General features: G+C 51.9%; 2 protein-coding genes across 2 annotated transcripts; both read right to left on the reverse strand.

Moving 5' to 3' along the window:
• Positions 1–54: 54 nt before the first annotated feature.
• LOC133268503 (small ubiquitin-related modifier 3) lies at positions 55–4,567 on the reverse strand. Its single transcript, XM_061451707.1, has 4 exons — positions 4,424–4,567; positions 3,932–4,060; positions 1,696–1,767; positions 55–1,523 (listed from the first exon to the last, which is right to left on the reverse strand). The coding sequence occupies exons 1-4, from the start codon at positions 4,442–4,444 to the stop codon at positions 1,461–1,463; spliced, it is 285 nt and encodes a 94-aa protein (XP_061307691.1). The 5' UTR covers positions 4,445–4,567; the 3' UTR covers positions 55–1,460.
• A 965-nt stretch (positions 4,568–5,532) lies between these two features.
• On the reverse strand, positions 5,533–14,920 carry PTTG1IP (PTTG1 interacting protein). The gene is made up of 7 exons (XM_061451709.1): positions 14,763–14,920; positions 12,224–12,276; positions 11,207–11,315; positions 8,273–8,378; positions 8,101–8,166; positions 7,675–7,721; positions 5,533–6,317 (listed from the first exon to the last, which is right to left on the reverse strand). The coding sequence occupies exons 1-7, from the start codon at positions 14,833–14,835 to the stop codon at positions 6,274–6,276; spliced, it is 498 nt and encodes a 165-aa protein (XP_061307693.1). The 5' UTR covers positions 14,836–14,920; the 3' UTR covers positions 5,533–6,273.
• Positions 14,921–16,474: the final 1,554 nt, after the last annotated feature.

Here is a 16,474-nt window from a genome sequence, read left to right on the forward strand (position 1 = left end):
GAAATGAGCAGCCAAGTGAGAGGTGCACAGCCGTATTAAGGGTAAGGCAGGAGACAGAGTACCAAACTATATTTACTGTATACAATAGTAAAGGACAACAAATAAATGTACAAATTGGTGAATAAACAGTGAGGTCTACAGGATGTCCCACCCCAGCCCATATACAAGAAAATGAAAAAGAAAATAAGGGCCTTTCCAGCAAGATTCCCAGCAAGCGGGAGATGATCCAACATGGCCAAACGGGTCAGGTGGATATAAAAGGCAGGTAATGATCCCACGGAGCAGCAGTGGACAACCTACAACCTGGACTTTGCAAAAACTCATCTGGAACTGGCTCCACACTCTGCATAGAGCTCAAACCACCACACAAATGCACTTAAAATTCATCAAGTTTGGGGAGACATTATAACAGATGGTTATTTCGAACACCTGTACATACATTTCTCTCTTTTGTTCACCAGGTTCTTGACAGCTCCTCTGCACATACAGCCTGGCAGCCTGGTGACACTGAAAGATGCTTCCTCCCCATTTAACAAGTTAATCTACCAAAAACAAGTATTACAAAGAAACCTGAGGCCACATGCTTGCAGTACCCACTGAGAAATGAGAGCCATACTGAAGGGAGCAGGAGGTGACAGGTTCTGCCCCTCAGTAAACCACTGACGTTGCAGTGACGGGTTTCTTGTTTTTATAAGCTTGCACAACAAAAAGTACTGCTGCTCTATCAGGAGCATTAGTTTTTTGTCCTAGCTAACTCAGATTCTGACAATTATTCAGGACAAATCTCCTTCCTGCATTAAAAAAGAGTATTTCAGATGACTTTATCATAAGACGACAAAGCACATGTAAATCTGCAGTATTTTAAACTCCAGCTCTATACTAGGCATTGTATCTGCATGTACCAGCCTTATGTTACAGCCTTAAAGCTTCTGAAGGAATGGTGTTTGAACACACATTAAAAACCTTAAAACCAGAATCTCCTTTCCTTCTCTTTAGCATATCTTGAAAGGAAACTTTTCCTCTCACCAGTGGTATGAACATATACCGAATTATTTACATGGTTAGAACTAAACTGAGGGGCAAGGCCAACAAGAGCCAGGAATGAACACGCCATGTCCTAACACATGGGTGAATATTTAGGCCACAGGTTTAAGAAATTAAAAAAGAAAGAAATAACAAAAAAGGTAACAGCAGACAGACAATGCATACTCCTTAATCTGGATTTAAATCAAATTGGCCCAATTGAAGGTACAGATTAATCCCTGCAGATACTGTTTTGACTTGCACACGCAGTACGTCAAAGACAACAAGCAATTTTGGTAAATGTCCTCTAAAGTTTCAAAGGATCTTGTGTGATTGGCATGTTCATTTGTTTACTATTTAATAGCAAATCCAAGGACAGATGAGAGTGGGGTGTGATGAGGATCCTTAAACTCCTCTTCTCCAAGGGATGGCATGTCTTAACACACTCCACCTGTCTGCTGCTGGAACACATCAATAGTGTCTTCATCTTCCATCTCCAGCTGTTTAGAGTAACATGGAAAATGCAAGGCTTTGAATACACGTGGTTACAAAAATACTTAGCTCTCCACTCCCAACCAGTACCGATAACAGAGCATTTGAGGTGCAGTTTTAATCTGCATGCAGATATCAAAATATTTGTATAGCAATTTGCAGTAAAAATATTTTTCATACCTGTGCAGGTGTGTCTGTTTCACTAATTGGCTGTCCATCAAATCTGAATCTAATCTGCCTCATCGACAAGCCCTGCAAGTTCAAAATAATTAATATGAATCCAAACAAAACATTTATAGATTTTCTGTCAGAACAAATCTTAACAAAATTCAGACTCAAAAGATTTAACCAGAGGGGAAAACAGTGCATCTATGTTGCTAATGATATTGAGGAAGCAGAGCTGTTAAGAGTGACCTCCTGCTGTGCTTCTGTCACAGCAAGGACTCTATACGGAACCACACGTGTGGGTTTGGCACTTTGTTGTTATCCTGCTCTGCAAGGCACGAATAGCACAAGTTAATTTGCAAAGACAATTTAAGAACAGATCAATCAATACACCATTGTGTAAAGCCTCAGAAGACAGGCCAGAAGGAACATCAATTGTTACTCATGCAGTCACAGATAATGTTAGACTAAGCTGACTCAAGGAAAACAATTTAAAACAATATGAAAAAATGACATTTTTGTGTAACTAGCTACCAGCACCAATTACCCATAGTTAAGACAAGCTTTCATTCATGCCAAGCATCTGCTCCCAGTTCTAGTTCTTTATCTTCTTATGAGAAAAGGAACCATGAAGAAGGCCTAGGGAAAAAGAATTTGCAGGACCTGACACAGATTTTTGCTCACAAGGTTTATCAGAAAAACACTGGAGTCTAACATTAGTAAGCTGAAGTGCCCTTAAAACCCAAGCTGAATTCATGCCTGTTCTGAACGTGTTTAATCACAAGAGGCAGTCTTTATTCCCTGCCTCAGGGATCCAGGTCTTTGCTTTGCCCTCTAAAATCCTTTCAAAACCCCACGACTCACACTTCCAGTCATACACACAGCCACATGAACACAAGCACTCCCCGGGCTTCACTAAAGACCCCATGTATTCAGTTCTGTCCTGGTTTAAGTAACTAAGTAACTAAGAACCATGCAGCCTTTCGCTCACTCTTCCCTTTTCCCTATCCCTGCTCCCAGAGGGATGGGGAGGAGAACCAAGAGAGTGTAACTCCCACAGGTTGAGATAAGAACAGTCCAGTAACTAAGGTATAACACAAAACCACTGCTGCTACCAATAATAATAATGATAAGGGAAATAACAAGGGAAGAGAATACAACTGCTCACCACCTGCTGACCGATACCCAGCCTGACACGAGCAGCACCTGGACCTTCTGGGTAACTGCCCCCAGTTTATATACTGGGCATGACGTGCTGTGGTATGGAATACCTCTTTGGCTAGTTTGGGTCAGGTGTCCTGTCTGTTTCCTTCTGGCTTCTTGTGCCCCTCCTCACTGGCAGAGCATTAGAGACTCAAAGTCCTTTGTCAGAGTAAACATTACTTAGCAACAACTAAAAACATCGGTGTGTTACCAACCTTGTTCCCAGGCTAAAGTAAAAACCACAGCACTGCACCAGCTACTAAGAAGAAGAAAAATCACTGTTACAGCTGAACCCATGACAAGTTCCCATTCCCAACTCAAGAGGCCTTATGCTACATCAGGCATGGGACAGGGAAGAGTGTAAGGCTCAAGTAAGCAAAGCAAGGATCGTGCTAGTAATGGACATGGGCAAGTGCAGCAAACAGAACCGCGCTCTGCTTCCAAAAGGCATCTGTGTCCTCTCCCTCTGTTTTGCACCACTGCTTCCAGTCTATATTGGGTGCTATAGGCACAGGAACTGGGCTGCAGGGATAAACCCCTCTCCCGTTTAATACCTCAGGGTGGCACGGAGGAACAGCCTCCATCTGACACTAAGCACACGACTGCCACCTGCAGAATACAGGAGAGCAAACTGAAATGAGCAACAGGACATGTGAGAGGAGAAAACAAAACCACAACAGGGATCGTGGCACTGGGGAATTTGCTTTGTCCCATTTTCCAAACAGAAAACACACTCTATATAAAGTTGATCATGTTTTTGGAGATGACAGAACTGAGGGTTATAAGGCTGAAAATTCAGAGAATTGGCTTCAGAGCTAGGATCAGAACTCGTTGGCTAGCAAAGCTGTCACAGGGCACTTTCAGTGGAAGAGGCAGTTTTCATTAGCAAAGAGAAAAACTTTAACACTGAAGCATCCCAAGTCCTCTCTCCTGCACACCCGGATACATTCACCCTGATGCACTGGTATTTTAGACAAGCAATGAAGCTTCTGCCGCCCCAAGGGCGGTCCCGCGGAAGGCGGTGGGCCGGGAGCAGCCTCGTGCCTACCTGCCGCTCGCAGTACGCCTTCATCAGCTTGCTCAGCGGGGTGTGCCGCTTGATTTTGAACTGCACGACGGAGCCATCCTGCCCCGCCACCTTCAGGTTGATGTGATCATTCTCTGTTTTCACGCCTTCCTGGAGGGAAAGCGTGAGGAAACAGCCGGGTCAGAGCGCGGCCGTGCTGCGGGCGAACCCCGCCACCACCCCAGGCACGCTCTATGCCCGCTGCGGCCTGCAGGGCCCGGGCGGTCTCTCCCAGAGCGGCGGCACCGCGCGAAGCCGCCGCTTCCTCCTCCTCCCGCCGCGCCCCGGCAAGGCCGGGCCCGGCCCACCCCGCCATCTTGGCCGCCGCACGCCGCCGGGCGGGGCGGGGCGGGGCCCACCGGCAGCCCTGCCCCAAGGCCCGGCGGAGAGGCCTCGTTCTCCCTGTGCGTGCGTGCTCGTTCGGCGGGCCTCGCCACGCCGGGGCCGCCCCGCTGCCCGCCCGCCGCGCCTCACCTTGGGCTTCTCCTCCGACATGGTGGAAGGGCCGGGGCGAGGAGGGGAGAGGGGAGGGGAAGGGACGGAGCGCGTTGACGGACGCTCCCGCCTTGGCTCCCGCCGCCTCCTGCCGCCCGCGAGAGCGCGCGCCTTGACCCCGCCCCGCGCCCTGCCGCCCCGCGCGCCCATTGGTCGTCCCGTCCTGGTCACGTGAGGGGGCGGCCCGTGGCAGCCGCGGGGGCCGCGCGCACCTCCCCGGGCGGCTCTGGAAAGTGCGTCACGGGGAACAGGAAGTACCGCGGCCAAGCTGCGTCCCCGCCGAGCCGCACGGGGGCGCTGTGCGCCGCGCGTCCCGCTGCTGCGCACGGGGGTGCGGGGAGAGACCCCCGTGGAACGGAGCGCATCCCGCTGCGGCTGATGTTCCTCGGGCTGTGCCAGGACTGCCTCCCCTTGGGACCGCACAGTCCCCCTGGAATTGGGAGGAGCCCCCGAACCTCCATCTCAGCCGCTTGCCTCACGCTGGCCTTCCGCAGAGCGGACACTGGCCTCTTCGGCGATCTGCTTGGCACAGTCCCAGGAAACGCTCCCTTTTCCATTCTCCTCCTGGGGATGCATCCCTGGAAGGATGGGCAAACCAGCAAGGAAGGGAACAGCAATAGCCCCCTCTCCTCCAGTTCCAACATCGATATTCCTCCCTACCAGTGCTTGAGCCATATCCCACCCCCTCCCCAGCTTCCCACAGCCACATCCTTGCCTCTTACTCTGTACCCGAGGCCCTAACCCCTTCAGGCCCACCGTGCTGCAGCAATGAGCAAAGCGGCACAGAGGAAACCAGTAATGGGCCCTCTCAGCACCCCTTTGCTTGTCCCTAGAGCACAGTTATGCTCCATTCAGGCAAGAAGATGGCTCCCCAGATGGAGCAGGTCCCTCTGCTGCCCTGGTTCAGGACAATGTTGCAGTCCAAGCCCAGCTGGCAACTAACTACCATGCCCCGTGGGATGGGGAGGAGAGCTGGGAAAAAAGGCAAAAACCCACAGGCTGAGATAAGAAAAGTTTAATAACTGAAATTAAAGTAGAACATAATAGTACAATAATAATAAGAAAGAAAGATGAAAGAATAAACCACACACACCCCAAAAGGTAATGCACAATAATCGAATCAGTTCAATATATAGTCAACATAGTGTAAAGGCATCCAAATCCTACAGTATTGCTATCAGTGGTGGCCACCAAGCCCAGGAGACCACCTTTCTAGAAAGGCACAGAGAGGTAGGAGTGTTGGGGCATTTTCCCAGATTAGTTGAAAGTGAGAACGTGCACATGGGACTGTCCTACTGGAGGCCTGAGACAACCAGAAACTTGTGCTTTTTGAACGGAATGCCCATGTACTGGCACAAGTACAGGCACCTGGAGTAATGGACAAGGCCTCCTGCTGACCAGTAAGTCAAGAAACTAGTTTTTGCCTATAAGAAAAAGAAAGGTGAGAAGAGCCTGGCTCTGTGTGTGTGTGAAGAGTATTTGGTGAGGCAGGAGCAAGATACACAAGGCTGCTTTTGCCCTTGTCCAGGGACAAGAACTGTTAATTGCATTGCTTTGGACTCTGTAACCACCCCAGGGATAAGTGAGAAGAAACATGTCATCCTCCAGTATTGCCACCATGTTTTTCTGCACTAGCAGAGAAAGAACAAAGCTCTGGAGCAGACCAAGCACCTAGAATAGGGACAATGATGTCACTAAGCATTTGGCTCATCTTCTGTGGCATCTGAAGTGATAAGTGGTACCATGGTGGTCTCCTTGTGGCAGGGGAAGCATGAAGTCCTGTGGCTCTGGGAAGGCACCGTTCACCAGGGTGGGCAGGTCTGGAGATACTAATTCTCAAACTTTGCATAAGGGTTCTCCTCCTTGAACAGGCCTAAAAGAGAAGAGAGATTCATTCAGACAGCAGCTGCCAGCAAGAAACCAGCTCTTGTTAAGAACTGTCATTCATGTTTCATCCAGCCTCCTGTCCTGCTGTCCTTCTGAAAGAGCTGCTCTTACTCAAGCTGCACATGCAGTCAGCACTACTTCACTCTCCTCCTCTGCACAAGAGGAGATCCATTAAGAAGCTCTACCTAATGGCAAACTCCTCTCATGCAGGTATGAAGTCCAGGCTTAGCAGCAAGCCTGATCTCCCAGAGCACCCCCTCTGCACACTCCTCCTGTTGGACTGGACTTGGAAGCAGAGAGCTCAGACCCAAATTAAATAAAAACTGATCTTAGACTGGCCCCTCTGCTCCCATATCCACAGCCTGGGAGACAGGGGCAGGGCATGGGGCTGACTTCTGGGCCAGCGAGAAGCCCCCATGCCACTCTTCTGGCTGCTTTCCCAACCCCATCCCAACACCTGAAGAAGAAAGCCACAAAGGACAGGACTGCAACTGTGCAGTCAGGCTACAACAACACAACCCTGGAGCACAGATCTTCCATTTCCATCCTGCCCCCCACCCAAACCCCAAAAGACCACCACACTCAGTGTGCATGAGCCCAACTGCTCCCTACTTCACAGCCACCCTGGGAACACCCTCAGCAGGCAGGCAGGAGAGACCCTCCACCAGCTCCAAGCAACCAGCTGCTCTCCACTTCCTTCCAGCCTGCTGTCCCCCTCCTCAGCTCTTCACCCGTCCCACAGCCACAGGATTCACCTGAGGGACTGTCCAGCCCCAAGAGGGAGGCTGTGTCCTCCCAGCACTCAGGCACTGAGCCAACAGCTCCTATGGACCTGCTGCCAGCACAGAGGACTGGCTCTGCAGTCAGGCTGGTGCCTACTCTGTGTTCATCCAGGTTCCTGTCTGGCCCCCAGGCTGCTGGCTCCCCAGCACCACTGACCACAGGGCTGACAGAGGGCCATGCCTGAAGAGCAGCAGCATGCAGCTCGTGCTGTGTCTACCAGCTTCTGCTTCTCCCTTCCAGCCAAGCCCCAGGAGCTTCTTGTATGTGGTGAGTTTGGAGGACACAAGCCCCAGGGAGTGTCAAATACTCTTTCTTTCCTGCCTAAGAGGCATAGCACTTGTGTGAGGTCACAATCCATGATCCAAGCATTGCTACACTTGCTCCCTGAGGGCGAGAGAGCAATTCACTGAAACGGGAAGCAGAGACTGTTTTCACTGCTGGCCAGGTCTCTACAGCTGTAACCATAACAAGGGACATAGTTACTGAGGCAGCTCAATCTAAAGCTTAGCTTGAATCACATCACCTGTGATTCAGCTGATGTGAGTGATTCAATACTGTACCATATTTTCTTCGGATTTCATCATGTCGTGATTTCATCTCAGCTCTCCTGCAAGAAGCAAACAGAAACCCCATGAGTCAGTGACAGGCAGTACAAAACCATGCAAGAGAAGCTACAGCCCCTTGCTTCTTCCCAACCTAGGAAGTTCCAGGCTGCCAGGTTTGCTCAGCCTCCCCCCTACTCCCCCACCTCCCAGAGACACTAGGGACCATCAGAGCACATGCACATTAGCAGCCCTTAGGGAGTTAAATACACAAAGCTGTTGTGATGCTGCATCCATGAGTCACCCAGAAAGACATTGCTCATGAGGTCTGCGCCTGAGCTAAGGCTGAAGCAGCCACTGACTGCACATTGTTGAGCCCCATGTGCCTCCTGGCATCACGTTTGACAGCATAGGCAGGAGACTGTGGCTGCAGGGTAACCTCACCTCTCCTCCTGCCGCACCCGCCTCCTCTCCCGCTCCCTGGCCATCCTCTCATCTTCCTTGTCTGGCCTGATAAAAAAAAACCCTGTTAGCAGTGCTCAGCACTCAGTTCTGCAACAGCATGTGGTTGCATCTGGGCTACTATGGGCAAAGAGGGGACCCTTCCGATACTTACTTCTTGCTCTTTTTCTTACAACAGCAGCAGCAGCAGCAGACCCCCAACACGATGAGGATTATTCCTCCCACCACAGACATTGCAATGATCAGGGCTTCAAAGTTCACTAAAGGATTTGACAAAACACATTTAGTAAAAAAATACATGGGTGCCTCAAGACGTAATATTCACAATCATACAGCCACTTCATACAGTCACCAGCAGCTTCAGTCACTGGGCTGGAGGCACATCTAGCAGCCCAGAAAAGCAAGATGGACACAGTTACCTATAGGTATACCAAGTGTTGGTACCAGTACACACACATACACACACACCCAGCTGAGTATATGCAGCTGCAAACTATGGCATTCAGTTACTGGCTATGAAGGAATGAACAAACGCACTCAGGCCCATTTCCTCCAGCAGAAACAGGAGCAAAGGTGTCTTAATCACTAATCCAGGTGAACAGTAACCCATCAAGGGAAAACAATCCAGTTTCCAGAGACCACAACTGGCACTGGAGTTACTGCTCACAGGAACCAGCCTCAGAAGTCATTTAAGAAGAGATGACAGTGGACTGGAAGCACTTACAGTGCCTACAGTCCTTGGCCAAGAGGCAAAGCAAGACAAGATCCATTGGGATTTATCAGTTTGGGGCCTGCAGTGCTGCTGAAGCAGCTGAAGGCACAGAACTGCTACATTCACCCCACCACCACATCTCCCCAGGGCTTGGGGGATCTGCTCACCCATACACAGCACAAACCCCATTGGGACATGGTGGTGAAGCAGGAGCCTGGAGCCCTGGCCCCAGGGAGGCAGTTGTCCTACTCAACTCCTGCAATAGCTAGCGATACCAGCCAAAACAGACATATCTACACATCACCCGAAATCCTTTGCACAAAGAGGGGGTTAATTTCCAAGTATGATACAGACTGTTCAGAGACTTGGGCCTGTGGAAGTATTTGTTTAGGAGACACTTGACACACAGCAGCCAAGTTACAGAAATCCTAGTGCACCTGAGCCTGCTCAGAGCACTTCTGAGCCCCTCTTCTCCGTGTTGCTCAGACCTTTAACCAGTTAAAAACTTGAACACTGTACATGATGTACTTCAGGGCGTTTCAGAAGATGGCTGCCTGTCTCCTTGCTGCAAGGACTCAGCAGTAGCAGGCTTATTGGGATGCTCCAGGCTGAGCTGACTGCACCACTGAACTTGCTTTCAAAGCCTCTGGCTCCTGCTCCCAGTGGTGAACGTCATCACTGCCAACCACTGTGCCATCTGACTCTCAAATCATACTGCATCCCTACCCAGACTACCATGGCAAGCACCATGCAAGGAATGTGGATACAGATACCAACCAGCTGCCATAGCCTGCTAGCAGGTCAAAAGCAAGACCAGAAGCCAGCAACCTACCTGCTTGCAGACACTTGTGTTTGTCCCCACAGGTGGGTTCACACAGCCTCTCTATTGGTCACCCAGCAGCAGAGAGGCCTGTAGATCCATGCTCCCAGTAAGGCTTTGGGAAACATGGTATTTGAGACCTGATTGTCCACAGCACTGCCTTACCATGGAGCATCATGAAGCTTTTGCTGGCTGCACTGCAACAGACCCACAGTCATGTGGGGGGCCGCACATGATCAGAAGTCAGCCCAGGGGATAAGACAAATCCAAACAGGCTCTTCAGTTCAAGAGGGAGTTTTTCCACCAGCACATGTCTGTATTGGTGCTTCTGAAACCTCAGATTTTAGGATAAGCCCAGGGTTCTGATCACCCCTTTCCACAAACAGTGGTCCATCCCAGAGCACCAGGCACTGGTTCATCTGATGATGAGGGTGTAAATCTCCCACATACCCAAAATGCAGACTCATTTAAGAGCTAATTTCTCACACGACTGATCTCCTCTAAAGCAAGTTTTGCAAGGTCAGGAATGTGTTCTTCTATAACAAAACCTTTTGTGAAGCTACTGGCATAAAAACTAGTATTACAAGGTCTTACAGAAGCTCCAGAACAGCATGCTGTAGTGCTCACAAAGAGGAAATTCTTCCTCCACAAGGTATGGGAGCAGTTAGCCCAGCCTCAAGAACACTAGATGATAGGTGACCACAATTCAACTCCAAGTTCCCCATCAAGGGGATAGGCAAGAGAAACCAAGCCCCAGCTTGCTTCCTACCTGCCTCAGCCCCTAAAAGCTGGGTCCTGTCTGAGCATGAGCATGCACCAAGCTTGGTTTAAAGACACCAGTTTCTCCAGAAACGCAACAGGAAACAAAGCACCAAGGAGGAAAGTCAGCCAACAGCCAGCTAGAAAAAGCTCCAGGAATTGATCTGGCTGCAGCACAGTTTATGCAGGCTGGTTTTGGAAGAGGTTATTTTCTCAGCTGGGTGAAGAGCTGAGCAGGGCCACTGAGCAGGTATGCTCAGCTCTAGAAGCCCACGCAGGCCTGCAGAGAAGTCACCTCGCTTCTGGTTCCGAGAGACCCTGTGGATTTTAAAAGCCTGCCTGAGGCAGCAGCCACGGTGCTAAACATGAACAGCCAGAAGCAGCATGAGGAACAACACATGAGGTGCAGAGGAGAGAGCTGAAGAGTCAGACCCTGGTGTGCATGCTTTGACCTCCTGTAAGGACCACACAGGCAGCTGCCCACAAGTGTTTGACTCTTGTTCCCAGGTGCTAGCCACATTTGGAAGCCTCCACACCAAAGCACGAGGAATGTCTTTAGAGGAGCTGAAGTCCCACAGGTCCTTCTTGCCAGAAGGCAGGGAACTGCTCACAGTCTGCTTTCTTGCTCAAGCTTCAGGAAGTTTGCAGAACTCTGATTGACTTCAGCCTGTCATTGCTACATCAGCAGCGACAAAGGGAAGCAAAGAAAATCTCCCATTCCCACTAGCACAAGTGGCAATCAGTGCTATTTAGTAGCAAGCACTAAAGGCAGCTATAATTAAGCACAATCCACTTACCCCAGCAGACTCCCCAGCGTGCAGAGTGGAGCTCACAGAGGTCAGCTGGGGGCAGGACTCTTCGAACAGGGTACTCCACACACCTCCTGCTGCTGGCACACCACAGGCACTGGGACAAAGGCAGCACAGCATTACCAGTGTGCAGCAGTGATGTCGTTAGCCATGCTCTGCTTCTTTAGCTGCAGGAAGAGGGCCACTGCTGCCTGCTCCTGAGAACCAGGTACCACCCATCAGCAACAGGACAGTCAGCTGTGCCTAGTCAGCACAGGCTGCATCAGGCTTGCCTGCACCAGTAGAGTAGGGGAGTGCAGATTTCTAGAGCAAGTAAAGATGCTGAGAACCCTCCTGGCTTGCATGATGGTCATAACAATCAAATCCTTAATACTCACTCCATGCATTTTTTGGGACAAGAAGGAAGCCTTTGAGACAAGGCACTTAACAGAGCTGATGAGCAGGGTAGGTTTGCATGTGCCATCCCTAGTCTTTCCCAGAAAGCCTACCTGCAGCAGCTTTGCACCCTCCTCTCCCGAGTGGCTCCAGCCCCTAACACCAGTGCTTGGTTGGGTTTGGTCAAACTGATTTTGGCTGCGAGATCTGACTCAAGTTTGCTGATATCAGCGATAAGGTGGGACACAGGTATATATCCTGCATTCATCCAGTGCCACGTTACCCACAGGCTGGTGGAGGGTCAGCTTGCCTAGCCAGTCCAGCCCACTTAAGCTCCTTCATGGTGCATGTCCCACTGACAGCATCTCCCATCCATGAAGAGGAGCTCATTAATCAACCCCAAAACCATACAGCAAGCCCCAAACAGTTTCTAGCAACCTCTTCCTAGAGCACCAAGGCAGGGTTTCCCTCTTACCATCGTGGATGGGTGGCATTTGCAGCATGTTCAGAACAAGGACAGGGGAGCAGCCCACCCTTCCAGGAGGGAAGCTGCTCCATAACAGCCCGGCAAAGCCCACGTTACGTTTTCAGGCATTGCAAGAGGTTGGGAGCTCTACCGCTGCTACTTACAGTGACATTTTTCAGACACTCCTCGCAGCTCCTGTTCGTATACTGGCTGCAATCTACAGGAAGGAAAAAAGACACCTCAGTACTTTGAAGAGCTTCTCAGTGCTTTGAAACTCTGGGTCCTCAGAGCATGCTCCTGCCCACTCTGGAGGTGGTCACTCCATCAGAGCAGCAGCAATGCAGCATAGTAGTGCTGCAAGAGATGCCAGCTTCAAAACATCCTCAAGTGTCATGGTGATAATCCCAAAAGTTTTGGAATGGAAATCCTCTGCCTTAACTACAATAGCCCAAAGCCCCAAGCTGCGAGTTCCTCTCCCTAAAAGCCTGATCATCTGCTGCAGTCAGCAGGCAGTGGGGCAGCTCAGGGACACAGCTGGGGTCAGTCCAGAGGGACCCTGCAAAGATAAGGACAAGTACTGGGCAGGCAGTGCGGTCCTGTATCACCAGATGACAGATCAGCTCAAGCAAACAAATGCCAGACAAGGAAGTTCCTACCAGGAAGAGAAGCAGAGGAGCACAAGGGGGACATGCAGCTATGGTCTCTGTGGGACCCCATACTCTCCCACTGCACATGAGAGAAATTCCAGCCCATTCATCCAAACCCTCCTTCAGCAGGAAACACTCCAGGTGACAAGAGGCACCACAGCCAAAATCTGCACCCATGTTCGGAACCCATTTGCACCACATTTGGCAGAGGAAGACCCCTGCTCTTTAGACATAGGCAGCTCCTGGCATATGGATGACGGCTCCCAGCATGGCATCCCAGCCCCATGAATGACAGCATTCCCAGGGAATTCAGGTCAGCTGGGTGGGGAAACGGATCAGGTCTGAACACAGGATAAAGTGGCCTAGTTCAGCTGCCTTCCTGGGCTGGCCTGCAGTTCCAGGCCAGTGCTAGCTCTTCAGGAAAACCTTCCTTAGGACATGCACCTACCATTTCACTGGTATGCTCCTTCAGATCCTCAGGAAGGATGGTTTGCCAGCCCTTGAGGATCAGCCATTTAAGCCTCATCCCTTGCCTAAAGGGTATGAGCAGCAGCCCATGTGACCAAAGGCCATGAACCAGTTTGCCTGACTACTCAGTAACTGGTAGAAGGATCACTGCTTTGCAGCACTTTAATCAGGAAAAAATACCAGCCCAAGGTGCTTGTTTTCCACACTCACAAGCAGCAAAGCCACATTTTCTCTCTCCAGCTGGCAGGAGCCCTGAGCTGTGACCCACTGTCAGTAGTCACATGCTCTGCACAGCCCTCCAAACAACTGGGCAATTTATGAACATAGCTCAGATAAGGGTGTTTACACACTGCCACCCCAGGAAGCAGAGATTGCAGATTTTAGACACTCCAAGGAATCTGCCTGCATCTTCCCTGTTCCTCCAGCCAAGGCCAGGAAAGCATCACAGCAGCCACGCTGCCCTGAGACTGCTTGCTTACAAGAAGTCACAAAACAGCCCTCTCACATCAGAGGCAAGATTTTAACCTGGCTCCCTATGCTTTTCCTTGGGGAAGGGAATCAGCCTGCTCACACAGGACAGCATGGGGAGCACTGCAGTCCTTGGGGACAGAGGTGGGAGAGCAGCTCTTGCTGTGCTAGAAGTTTCCTTCTGCCACCTGGCTATGAGAGAAGTGAAGGCAGACAGCAAAACACGTTGGTCCTCATTCTCCTCCCAGCTGGAGCAACCACACAGCCACCCGAAGTCTGGTCATCAGCTGGAGAACAGTTTCCCACTTGGTGGGCAGACTTCTTGGAGCACACCTGAAGGGGGATTGTCCCTACCCTTTGCTAGGGCTTCTCCTCTACCTGGTACAGCAGGCACATGGCTATGCTACCTCCTCCACCCACCAAGGAGGAGCAGTCAGCACCCACTGCTCCTCACCTACACCCCGACCTGGTGGCCCCCATCTTCTTCCTGGTCTGAAGCTCCTGAGGCTGTCTCCCCCAGCCTGTCCTGAAAGAGGATTTCCTCTAAAGGGTCATCACTGGGGGATTGGCTGCCAAGCTGTTAGCAGCACTGAATGCATGGCTACATTGCAAGTGGCCGCTGGGAAAGAAAACAGTAAAGCCTCTTTTCCATCACCCCTTCTTGCAGATCTCAGAAGGATGCACTGGTGCCCCACACTGCACAAGGCCACACTCTGCCCCGGAAAGAAGGGCTTTCTTTTAGGGATGCTTAGCGCAGTCCATGAAAGATAAAGGATAACCGGGACAACCACTGTAACACCAGCATCCCAGCCCCTCTACATGATTTTGAAGCCTTCCCAGCAAGGGTGGGACCTGCCCTCCCGGCTCCCAGTGCCCATCCTGGGGCAACAGCCTGCACCAGGCTGCACCATGCACTAAGAGTACCGCGAAAGTGGGGTTCAGAGTAACCACAAAGACTCGACTTCGGGCGCCCCAGCCTCAGCCCCTGCGGCGCAGGGAGAAGCATCCAGCGGGGCCGAGACGACAGCCCACCACCGGGCTCATAAAGCCCCTCATTCCGGGTCTCACAGCGCCCGGACCAGCACCCACCCCGCTGGGGCCGGGATGGGGCCACGCTTACCTCCCGCCACGTCCTGCGCGGCGGCGGCGGGCAGCAGGGCCAGGGCGGCGCAGAGCCCGAGGACCGAGACCATGGCGGAACCGGGCCGCAGCCTGAGCTGGGGTCAGCCGGGGCGGGAGCTGCCTCCTATGTAGGGCCGAGCGCGGGGCGGGGCGGGCCGGGGCGGCCCCTCCCGCCGCGTCCCGTGGCCGGTCCCGGGGGCCGGTCCGGACGGAGCCCGTGCCAGATGAGCCTCCCGCAGGGTTTCACCGCTCCGCTAAGGCGGGCGGGTAAGCCCTTCGGGGATGGGGAGGGGGGAACCGGCCGCCGCACCCCGGCAGCCCCAGGCCTTACCGCAGGAGGGGGCCAGGCCCCCGCGGAGCTGCGGAGGCAGCGGTTTGCCCGCCGGGTTCGGGTAGTGCCAGCCTGAAACGCGGACCCGGCAACCTGGTTTAGCGGAAGGTGTCCCTGCCCGTGGCAGGGGGCTGGAACTGGATGAGCTTTAAGGACCCTTCCAACACAGCCCAATCTGTGTTTCTGTGACCCTCCTCCTGACCCCTGCATGAACCTGTCCCCAAAAGGTCCCCACGATCTCTTCTCTCGTTGTTACACCAGTCTTTATAGCACGGAAGTGCGTTAGCTTTGTTCACATTTATATTAGTTCACATGATGCACAACGATAGGTTGTGGAATTTTACTGGAGACTTTGGTATTGTTTGTGCTTAAGTAAAACAAACAAAAGGACTGCCTGGCCCTTGTAAAAACGACTTTGCTGCTGGGAAGCATCATACAATCACAGAATGGTGATCTCCAGATTTCTTGTCAGCCCCTTTAGGCACTGGAAGCTGCTCTAAGGTCTCTCTGGAGCCTTCTCTTCAGGCTGAACAAGCCCAGCTCTCTCAGCCTGGCTCCATAGCAGAGCTGCTCCAGCCCTTGGAGCATCTTTGTGGCATCCTCTGGACTCACTTGAGTAGCTCCACGTCCCTCTTGTGTTGGGGCCCCAGAGCTGAGTGACGGCAGTACCCACTCAGTCTTGAGGACAAACTGCTTTGGAACACCAAACACACAGGTTCCATGTCTTTCAGCAGCCCCCGAGTCCTTGCTATGTGCCAAGAGAGTTTCTCCCGAGGAGCTGCCAAAATCTGAACCACCTGCAAGAGGCAGCTGCTGGCATGAGAGCGCTCACCTGCGGTGGCAGAATCAAGAGTCCCCCTCCCTCCTCCGCGTCACGTCTCCCACGGCTCAGCCCCCGCATCCCACTGTTTGCCTGACTTAACACCATCGGCTGTTGACTCTTCCAGCCTGCAGGAGCTCTGTCACCAGTGGCCAGCCCATCTGGCTCTCAAGGACACCAGGAGCATGGCAGGGAGAGGGAAGCTTTCAGAGCAGGCAAACAATGTGCTCCACAGTGAAGCAGGCAATGGCAGGGTGGCCAGCAGGGCTGCCTGCTCAAGCTATGGATCACCTCCTTCAGGTGTTTTTCTGTTTTACTGAAAAACATTCATTGTCTTCTTAGTTTAGGGCAATCCTCCCTCATGCCTCCCAGTCCTGCTGCCTGCGCCAGGCTGCCTGCTCCTGCTTGCTGCTGCCAAGAAGTCCACATGCATGCAGTGGTACTGCTACCCCATTCCCAAAGGACAGGGGGTAAAACCATGTCCCAAAGCACTCTGCTCAGGCAGCATCACAACCCTCGTCACAGTGACGGTCAAAAACCAATTCTTTTGGGCTGTCTG

This window comes from Pezoporus flaviventris, unplaced genomic scaffold (assembly GCF_033815535.1).
Source record: "Pezoporus flaviventris isolate CSIRO_AGI_PZ_B2104156 unplaced genomic scaffold, CSIRO_AGI_Pfla_v1 ptg000013l, whole genome shotgun sequence".
NCBI classification, from domain to species: Eukaryota; Metazoa; Chordata; class Aves; order Psittaciformes; family Psittacidae; genus Pezoporus; species Pezoporus flaviventris.